Source organism: Diadema setosum, chromosome 8 (assembly GCF_964275005.1).
Source record: "Diadema setosum chromosome 8, eeDiaSeto1, whole genome shotgun sequence".
In the NCBI taxonomy this organism is placed as follows: domain Eukaryota; kingdom Metazoa; phylum Echinodermata; class Echinoidea; order Diadematoida; family Diadematidae; genus Diadema; species Diadema setosum.
The window spans coordinates 10,279,308-10,289,957 of record NC_092692.1 but is presented as its reverse complement, the minus strand read 5'-3'; the positions used below and the strand labels follow the sequence as shown (position 1 = coordinate 10,289,957).

The 10,650-nt window shown below is 39.8% G+C and overlaps 1 protein-coding gene across 1 annotated transcript in view; it reads left to right on the top strand.

The window, feature by feature from the left end:
• The first annotated feature begins 2,249 nt into the window (after window positions 1-2,249).
• The window catches only part of LOC140231803 (tectonin beta-propeller repeat-containing protein 1-like), a 41,846-nt gene continuing 33,445 nt past the window's right edge, over window positions 2,250-10,650 (top strand). The window contains exons 1-3 of the mRNA XM_072311955.1: window positions 2,250-2,255; window positions 2,723-3,022; window positions 8,908-9,096. Coding sequence (XP_072168056.1) covers window positions 2,250-2,255; window positions 2,723-3,022; window positions 8,908-9,096 — 495 coding nt within the window. The remainder of the gene's footprint in view (window positions 2,256-2,722; window positions 3,023-8,907; window positions 9,097-10,650) is intronic.

The following is a 10,650-nucleotide window of genomic DNA, read 5'->3' as shown; positions in this document are numbered from 1 at the left end:
TAGTGTTACCTGGGGTTACTCTTCTGCTGTGTAATTACTGAATACTATAATGTTACCCGTGGTAACATTTAATAGCACAGGTACTGAACTGAAACCACGTCCAGGGGGTTGTTTCAGAACTTGACCGAAAGATCGTCTGGAGATATCTGTCGTCAGGGCTATGTTCTGCGGAGACAGTGTCTGGCTTCACGGATCTCTCCTATATGGAGGAGAGCGATAACGTCCAAAAAATAAAAGACTCCTCCGGACAGACAGATCTTTTTGTATTTCAGAACCTGCTATTATAGCATGATAGCAGCTTTGAAAAGAGCCTAGGCTGCAGTGTAAACGCTAGGGCCTGGAGGTTTAAGAAGCCACTTTTTTTGATGATCTGGAACTAGTGGAAGTTATCACTGGAATCGCCAGCTAACATAAGCGACCTGCCGTCGTGACCAACTGCCGCTGATAAACGCCACACAACTTGCACACTTTCGCGCTCGATCATGTTGTGGTTTTACTAAGAAATTCAAAAGGCGGCGCCATGTATCCGGAGGGGAATGCATTTACCATGGGAATGAAGCCAGTTGGGCCTGCTAGGACCTGCTTTGGACAAAATTAGCTCGCGCAGTAATATAAACAGATGAGAGACCACTTCTTTGAGTAAGTTTTCGAACCTCCTTGTGGAGGCTCAAAAACCTTGACACAGTATAAGCGGGGTACCTAGGTACCAAAGTGGTATCAAATTGCAAAATCAAATCAAAATTTTATGTGTATGAAAAACAGGGTGTATTCCAACGAATTGAATCATGTTTACAGCTTCCATATTAGGAAGCATTTTCAGAAACAGTTGAAGCTGTTTCAAGAGGCATAGTGTAAGCATACCACATGCTAGAAGCAGTTTAGGAAATGGTGTCAGTCAACCCTATTATTGACCCTTAACCCATTGAGGACGGACTGATTTTGCCAGAACATGGATTTCCTATTACTCCTGCTTTCAACTGACTACTACCGGACTATCCCATAATGCACTGTAAATGATGCTTAAATCAACATCCGGGTACTTTTTACGTCATTGGTGATAGCGAGAATTGTCATGGTAATGACAAGAATGCAGCTTCCTGATTGGCTGTTGCTAATGCTATATGAAGTTTGTCATTTCAGCAAGAGTTGACATCCTAACATCTTTTATGAAACAGGGGCCAGGTGTGAACAAGTCTATCCATGAACATCCCCCCAAACAGGTTTTGTTTTATCATCACAGATACAATTCTTTAAAACAATCTTGACTAGCACACAAACTCATTAGAAGTGGAACTTGGTCTTATCTGGATTAGAATAAGAGCTCTAAACCTTTTTGCCAGTTAGCAGAAGTCGATGCTGTGTAGGAATTGTTTTATCCTATAATTTCTGCTGCTATTGTGAGTTATTGCACCAAGTGTCATATATTGTAGCTGACTTTAATGGAGATGACATCATAATAGCCAAAAGGAATATATCTATTCTTAGGGTCTGACTTTTGTTGCAGAAACCATGAAAAATGTGATGATACAAGTAAATATAAAAACACTGTGATCAAATACATTGTAACTCCTTAATATACAACAGTATGATAAAAATACATGCTACATGTATCTACATCAGCAGAATTTCAGGTGGCCTTTAATGTGTTTCTTGAGCTTTCAGCCAGTGCCATGGGACAAATCCTGTAGTGCCAGCAGGGGCGGATCTAGCTTTTTATAAAGGGGGTTGGGGGCGGTATGCGAGCGGAGCGAGCAAGGGGGGGGGGGGGGGGAGGGTGTGGGAAGGGGGTGTACCCCCTCCCACAGTAGGGAGAATTTTTGAAAATCTGTGTGTGAAAATGGCGTTTCTTGCATCTAAACACCACTATTTTTGGTATAGAGGTCATTGCCATAAATAGAAAAAAATAAAATTGCAAGTTAAAAAAAAAAGATAAGATCAAAAAAAAAATGGTCCCCGGATTTTTTTTTTTTTTTTTTTCGCTTCTGGCCAGGTTTATTTTCGAGACTTGAGGTAAACAGCAAAAGTCTCCCCCACAAAAAAAAAAACCACAAAAGCTTAAATAATGGGGAAACAATGAAAGTTGGGATACTGGGAGATTGGCAAAAGAATGGAATTAACTCATGCATGTATGATACATTGTACCCAAATCAAATAGGCTAAGACATGTGACTGTATGGTGATGATTGTGAAATATTGTGAAGCATGTGACACTGTGCTGTGGGTTTGAATAGAATGAGTGTACCACTTTGATGGAGGTGAGTTGTAATACAAATGTTGAAATTTCTAATGATAGACAGTAATCTACAGGACGGTAACTATTTTCATGGGTCTGTACTGATTGATGCATGGATTTGACCAGTTAGCTACAGTGTGTGAGTACACCAAGTAAATCTTCTGTGTTTGTTGTGGTCTGCATACTGAAATAAATATTCTTGAATAAATATAAGCATTATAAGCAAACAGGATGGAGGCTTAGTAATGAAAAATCTGTAGCAGTGCCGTTTATTCATCATGAATAAATACCGGCCATGTACAGTTTATACTGTATATTGTACTAAATATTTATAACAGTGCTTGTGTTTTAAATTCGAAAGTCAAATAATTTAAATGTCTTTCTACATTTTGCATTACTCTGTACATTACATTTCAGATAGGCTGTGGTATACCCTGTCTACCTCGTCATGGCATTATGCTGAGTTTTGAGCTGCTTAAAAATTAGCAGCATTTGGCAAGCAGAGAAACAGAAAGACAGAGAGAGGAGAGAGAGAGAGTAGGACGAGAATGCCAGCATCAGTATTTGTGGGCCATCGGCAACAGCGGGAAGGCCTACGCCCTGTCTACCGAGAGCCAGGTCTGGGAGCTGCGCAGCGCAGCCTATGGTACCAAGCAGGTGCTGAGCTTCAAGCGGATCTCCGCAGCGAGGCACGTGGTGTGGGGCCTTGGGTCCAACCTCCAGCCGTACATCTACGTTTTCGGCAGCGACGTCCCGATTCGCTGTCTCGAGTACACTTACGAGAATCAGGTGGGTTTATCTTGCGTTCAGTGAACTGGGAAGTGACCATTTCTCTATATACTGGTAGAGCTAATGCTAACTTTTGTTTTGTTTTCAAAGAAGTTTTGTATTTGATATTATGGTCTGAGTAACTGAGTAGCACTTGTAATTTAACAGAGTATGATCCAGGGTGAGTTACGATTTGAAAATATACCTTTTTTTTTCCGCAATGATCAGTGGAAGAAGTCGTCTCATGCATTGTCTCAGTGATTTTTAGTGGCTGTGCTCAGACCTGTTCATTTTCAAAATATACATTTATTGGTTATCTTTATGAGGCTACAAGTTAAACCCAGTTATTTTGGCCATGGTTTTCATTTGCAGATGAAATAGAACCTCAAAATATGTGTTCATGAATGCCGAACTAGCAAAATATCGTAATCTTCATGCAGACATGCTCACAATAGCTGCAGTGGCCAATATTATCTTTGTGTCTCATTTTTCTCATCAGCTAGCACACCATGGATATTAAAATGCAAGCGAAACTCATGCACGTAAAGCTGATAGGGTATGTTCTGTCTTGATGCTGTATAATTGTTGCCCTAGGTATCATTATATTACATAGGTATAGTCTTACCGGAATCACTTCTTTTTCTATCCAAATTCAGAGAAGGTGAGAAATTGTAATTTATAAGTGTAGTGAAGTAGCCCATAGTGTCATTATCCAGTCTGATACTTGTTGCTGTTTCTGTAGATAATTCACTATTCTTACAATCATAAATGCTTCCAAACAAAAGCTTTCCCTTTGCCGCTTTTATCTCAGGAAAAATTGATCCATCTATGTGGCATTGCAGAGTGAAAATCACTTTTTTTTTAATGAGTTCATACAGTGCTCCTATTGCTTCCTGTTATTTTTTCTTACGGAAATGCATACAAAGTGTCAATCAGAGTTGACATTGTGCGTCTCCTATGCTTTTAGAAAGTAGAAAAAGGATTCTATTTACAATGGTCATAGCATTCATGAACTCACAAAGTTTTTGTATTTCATCGCGTGATTAAAGAATATTATCAAATTGTCAATGTGCACGATCTATTTATGAGTAAGGTCATGTATATGTAGCTAGAAAGGAAAAAAAAATCCCTTGCATGGTCACTGCATGGTGCATGTTATTTCAAAACATACACAGAGGAGTTAATCCGTCATGCGGATATCCTCTTTATAATGAAAGGGGAACCATTGCATTGCAGTAAATGAATGGAAAGTATCATGTCTTGCTTCTATGGGATGACAGACACAGAACTTGAGAATTACTTGTATGGTAATTTCATTGCCAAATGCAAGGCATATCAAGGGTATGTTTGAGTGTTAAAGGGGCATAGTCCCGGTAGTGTAGAGGGCGCTGTTGATGGTACTGCCAATCACCGTTAGCATTGATACGAAGATTACTGAAGTTGTGCTGTCATCAAGAGTAAAGTGCGTAGCTGTTGCTAAGTAATGTTGCCTTTGTTGTCTTGCCTTCGTTGTCTTCTCTGCGCATCGCGCAGTCTGTAGTAATGCCAGGGTGCGTGCATATGTGCTTGTTATTATGACATCACAGAAGAAGTTTGCTAAAGCTGTCAACCCCCTCAGTCGAATCATGCGCCGAACTGTGATCCGGCCACTGACTACAGTGAATCGGACTTCATCGGACTCGGGGAAGTGGGCCAAAGCGTAAGCGCTAAAGAGGAGTCGATAGCGTAGGTCTCTTTAGGAAACTTGCGCCATGCGCCCGCGTACGCATTTGACTAAAACACCGGGACCATGCACCTTTAAGTCTCCTATTATTAAAAGCGTACCATACCCATGCCAGAGGAGAGCTTGAATGCTCCCAAATGTACTGTACCATACCATATCAAAAGTGCACCATTTCCTGATGTGCTCCAAAAGCGTACTGTACCGTACCGTACTCGGGCGTACTGTGCCAGAGAGCGCTTGAATGCAAAGTGATCCAAAAGCGTTCTGTACCAGTTGATGAGAAGAATAGTACAAAGAGTTGATTTCTCTCTATAAAGGACACTTGTATGTAGCTGCTATGTACACGTAATGTGTGACCCTTCTGACTCGAGTCTGCTTCCAATCTGGGATGGCATGGTACAGTATAGTATGGTATGGTACGATTCGGTTTGCTTTTGAGTGCTCAAACATGGCCAGAAACTAGCAATCCCTGCACCCCCCCCCCCTTCTCCTTTCTGCATGACTACATTAATTGTCTAAGGAGTACCATCTTGCTGATTATGTAACTGCATGTACTGCACAATATCTCCAGCTGTTTTAACACATAATACACACTACAGCTCTTTTGTGTGTGTTGTGATGAAAGCCATGGAAGTCATGCTGTATCACAATAGCATGATCTACCAGGATGTTTCTATTGCTTATGACGCCATTATCAGTGTCACTCTTGTCCTCTTTCACTTCCCTCAATTCTATATTGAACATCAACTTTGGCAGAGCTGCCAAGTCTCTCTGGTCCTGCATGAGACCCCCCCCCCCCCCCCCCTCAATACTGAGATATCTCTTCATGTCCTGCTGAGAGGATATCAAAAGTCCTGTGTGATATAGGAATCTCTTTGCCTATTGAAATGCCTACAATAGACAGGCACCTACCTAAATGCTGTTTTGAACCTCTTGAATTTACTTTATAAATGTTGATCTCTCTGCTGCTAAAAAGTATAGTGTAATATCTGGTCATCTGAATGGATACCCCATATGGATTGATCATACAAACCAGCTAATGCCCAACAATTTCGCATAACTTCAGTTGTTGCAGACCAAGTACAAGAATATATCTACAACAGCAGATGTAGGTATTTGGAAATGAGCAGTATGAGACCCCCCCATTTCAAATAATATTGATATTTATGATAGTTTATATATTTTGATTGATTCTGGTAGTGAGATAGCAACATAATATTTAGACTTTTTCATTTGAAAAATGATTTGCCTGTAAGTTTAGTTGACAAGATTTTAAGCTTTTGGTGCTATTTGGACTGATTGTCAAAGTTTTTGGTAAATTTTGTATTATTTCCTAAAAGTTTGACCAAAATGATAATATGAAATCTCACTTCATATGACCAGCAAAATCAAAGAGAAGACTTGATAAGAAGTTCTCACCTGATGGTCTCCCAAAGTCATACAATGGGCTTTGGCTCATTATCAGTGTCATCATCATCAACATCTTCATCTTCATCATCATCATCATCTTTCCATCTTTTGTTGGCATCGCAGCCATCATTACTAACATTAAATAATTGGCATAGCCTTTTGACAAGGCCTCATGGGTGAAGATTGAGACTAACTCGCCATACCGAGCACTGCGAGAAATGGGTGAATGTGAGACCGAGCGGTGCAGCCACGAGGCCTTTTGAAACCTGTTTTTTTTTTTTTTTTTTTTATATTCCCTGCTGCTTTGCGACGTACGCGAGTATGAAGTATTCATATATTCATGAGTCGGACAGCAGCTGGTTTGCTGTTAATGAGGACGTATCAATGCTGGCAATGCAGGCAGCTTCCGCAGTCAGGCAGCGTAGGCTGGATACAGATGAGCGAGCCACTGACACGCATACTTATGCGTATTCATTAGATGTGATACGTTGCGAACAATGCAGTCGCTGATTGGCCGCTACCTTTTTGGTAGCAGAATCGGCGAGAAACAACGCTCAAGAAATTCATGTCGGGTTTCAAAAGGCCCCGCGGCTGTGCCGCTCGGGGTCTTGCATTCACCTGTTCTCTGGCAGTTAGTCTCTTTTTCAGCCACGAGGCCCTGCCAAAAGGCTATAATTGGCATGAATACCAGTTCTTGGTGATGCGCTCTCACCAGCACCACGGTAACCAAACATCACTAGTTCTCTCATTTGTGTGTGTGTGTGTGTCTGTGTCCAGGAATGCCGTTCCCTTTCTATGTCTAGAGTTCACTTCAGGAACCAGGTCAGTCTGTTGCACCATTTCACCCCTCACTCTCTAATCCATTCTAGCTGCATGAAATCTCACCTTCATAGTCATTAAATATAAAGTGCTTATCAAAAAAAGAAAAAGAAAAAAAAAAGAAATCCAACTTCGGAAGGCTACTATTTCATTATTGTCAGCCATGGAGAGCACAATGCCAGTTGTGAGGAAAGAAGAACTCTTCTTCTTTCCATTGATACAAATTGTGTTGACAAATGTCATGCATGACTGAGCACATGAATCTTAAAGACAACAATGACAAATTGCACTTTTTTTTTTTCAAGTTTGAGTGTTATCATGAAGGAATAATGAATGTCTCACTGAATGGATGAGATCTGTTAATGAAAGAGGTCAAATTAACAGGCCAGCCTGCAGGACTGCAGGTTTGTGTTGAGGGTTCTATGATAAACCTTTAATGGTCCATAAACTTCAACATGGCCACGTTGTCAATAACTTGGTCACTTCTAGAAAGGCTACCGGTAACCCATTATCCATTTTCTCTCTTCATGTTCAAAACATGGTTTGTCACAACCACATAGTGTAAAACAACAAATTTTTGCAAATTTTTTCCAAAATTCATGATCTTAAAATGCATATGAAAGTTTGTGTCTACATTATAATGCATTAAATGCTCATGGCAATTCATGAATATTTCATGCCGTGAAAAAGATGGATGGCTCCAACTTGCGAAAATTTCATCTCACGAATATTTCTGGTTTTACAGTATGCAAAATGGAGGATGTATTGGTGTACAGCTGTATTATAAATGAACTCTTCAATCTCTCATTGACCTGAACATTAATCTTCAATGAACTTCCTTGAAGTGACTGGAATTCAATAAAAAGTTGACATCCTTCACATCATATTATTACAGTCTAGCAATAAGCTAGCAAAGAAGACTTTTATGGAAAAGGGGTTGCAGGTGCTAAGTTCTTGACAATAAATTTTGAAACTAAATATATGTTTTTTGGGTACGTAACAATGGGAAAGTTGTGAGTACATTGTACATGAACTCAGTGCCTCATATAATTTGTGTCTGTTTCTGATCAATATCACTATACTTGGTAAAAAAAGGTGAAGCTTTAAAATTATGTGACTGTTTTATTTCTTGTCAAGTCTTGATGAATAATTCTATGATTCTGTCTGCCTGATTTTACTCAGTCAACTTGATCATTGTGTTTAATCACATTTTCATATTCCAAGACCCTGAAAAAAACCCCACAAAACAATGAGGAATATGTAAGCAAGTTGCAGCAAATCAATGTTGAAAATGGAACAAACCCTCTATATATCACACTACAATTTGCAAAAGAGAATGTACATTTATTCTCTTTACCACCACCCCTCCATTTGTTTTGGGGGTCATGGGGGGGGGGGGGGGGGATAAGACTATCCAGAAGTGCCAAATTTCGAAATCTAATTTGTACTCGTTTCAACTTGGAGCATAGTTCATGTGTCCATCCATCCATCATATAAGGGAAATGTTTTCCTTAAAAGTCAGAAGTTGGCAGTGATTTTTACACTGCATTTGGCAAGCATGTTGAAGAATGCATCCTCGAAACTGAAGTCTCAGAAAGTATCAGGACTAGCATTTCTACGTTCGCAGCGTGGCAGATATTTTGTATGCATGGGGTTTGTTAGCAAGTGTCTTACCAGAATTTTCCAATCTTCTCTGGCACTTGTTTGGGGAAAAAAAAATAAAAGTGCAAATAAAACCTTGGGCTATGACTGATCGCGAAATCAAAGAATCACCTCCAGTGCTTCTAAACCAGGAACACGGTAGTTCAGTGAAGTTGGCAAATGTGAATTTCAAGGTTCATGTGGTACCAGTATTCATTGTTTTTCTTTGTTTCTGTGTATTGATTTTGATATTGACCCAGCCTTCATGTTGGGAGTATTTTAAAATCTCTCTCTATTGTCTCCCCCTTTTCAGAGATGGGCACCAATCAAGGGGTATGCAGACAAGAACCTGATCTTTTCGGACCGCTCCCCATGGAGTGATGAAAAGGGCGGGCGGCTCTTCCCGCGTCCCTCCGACGTGCGGCTGCCCAACAAGCACTGGAAGTGGGAATCGGACTGGCACATCGACGAGAACTTCAAGGGTCAGCCCACGGGTAAAGGGGTAAGTTACATCAGCCTCTGCTGTTGGCACAAGTGGCCCTTAACCCGTTGAGGACGGGCTAATTTTGCTACAACACGCATTTCCCATAGACCCCTGCCCGAGTATACTCGGGACTCGTCCTCGACGGGTTAAAGGGAGCTGACCGGGAGATGTTGTAGCTCTTCAATTACATTGATCTTCATTTGCATTGCATTCAGAAACTACGACCAGCAGTGACCTGCTGGAATGGAATTTCCGCATCGGCCCATATGTGCACCAAAACAAATTATGGTACAAATCCTGACACATAGACCAGGATGTTGGCTGAAAGAAGTCTGTAACCACTTGATAAGTTTCTCCAAATTGGGCCACATGTAAGAGCCTGTTGTTCCCGAATATTTTCCAAGTTGGGCTAACATTTATAGCAATATATAATATTATAGTCTTCTCAAAATCCCTTCCCTTCAACTCATGGCTGCAGCCAAATCAGTTCATTGGTTTATGGAATGCCAAGTGTCAATATTTCTACTTTTCACCAAGGTTTGCAGTCTGTCCTATCTATGTGTACATCATTCTTTTTCGTATGTTACGAAGAAGCTCTTATTTTATCAGTATGTGTAAAAAACGAACATAAAAGAAAGATAAACCTGAGTATACAAACTTGTTGGTATGTCTGTTCATGAAAGAGTGAATTTACCTCCCCATGCATACTAAACTGAAGTGTACTTGGTAGATTATGTCATATTGTCTGCAATATTTCCTCACAATAGATCTGTCCACGAGTTCGGTTAGCAATTTTTTTTTTTTTTTTTTTTTTTTTCTTAAGCATGATTTCCATGTTTGTGTTTCTTTTCTTCACCCAGATTTAATGACAACTTGAAACTCAGTTTCTCACCATGTTCAAGTTAACTCTGATAAAGTAAACAGATAAAACAAGATGGTAAAACGTCATCAAACTTGGACTTAGAATGAAAAAGAAAAAGGTTGTGGAATAACGAATTGTGAACTTTCACTTGCTTCTATCCAATTATCAATATATTGGTTGCAATTGCATGTACAAATCAGCTGAGATGATGTCATCAATGCATAACTCAGAGTAGTAATGCTTTCATTATCTCAGAAGGAAGGCATCAAAAATTATATGTGACGACACAGCAGTTGAGGGTTGATGTACTTTTTAAGCAGCAATTACATATTTAAAACACAATGTTGAAAATCCCCAAGTGCATGTATTCATCAAGGTGTATGCTGAATATATATCTCAAAATTCTTTGAACCACCCATAATGCATTGAAAACTCTCAAGTTCGTGCATGAAATCTTTCCAGCCTGAATATGTGATAATAAAATTTTTTTTTTTTTTTTCATATGACAGCTACCTTATTTAAAGGTGATGTAGGAGAAAAAAAAGAAGAAGAAAAACTCCATGTTTAGGGTTGGCTTTAAGTCCTGAAAGTGTCAATGACAATGTATTTGAACAGGCTGCCAATGTGTTGATTTTTTTTAAAACATTGTAATTCATAAAGCATATTCATTCTGTTTATGACAGTGTATGGCAGAGAGAGCAAGTTTACAG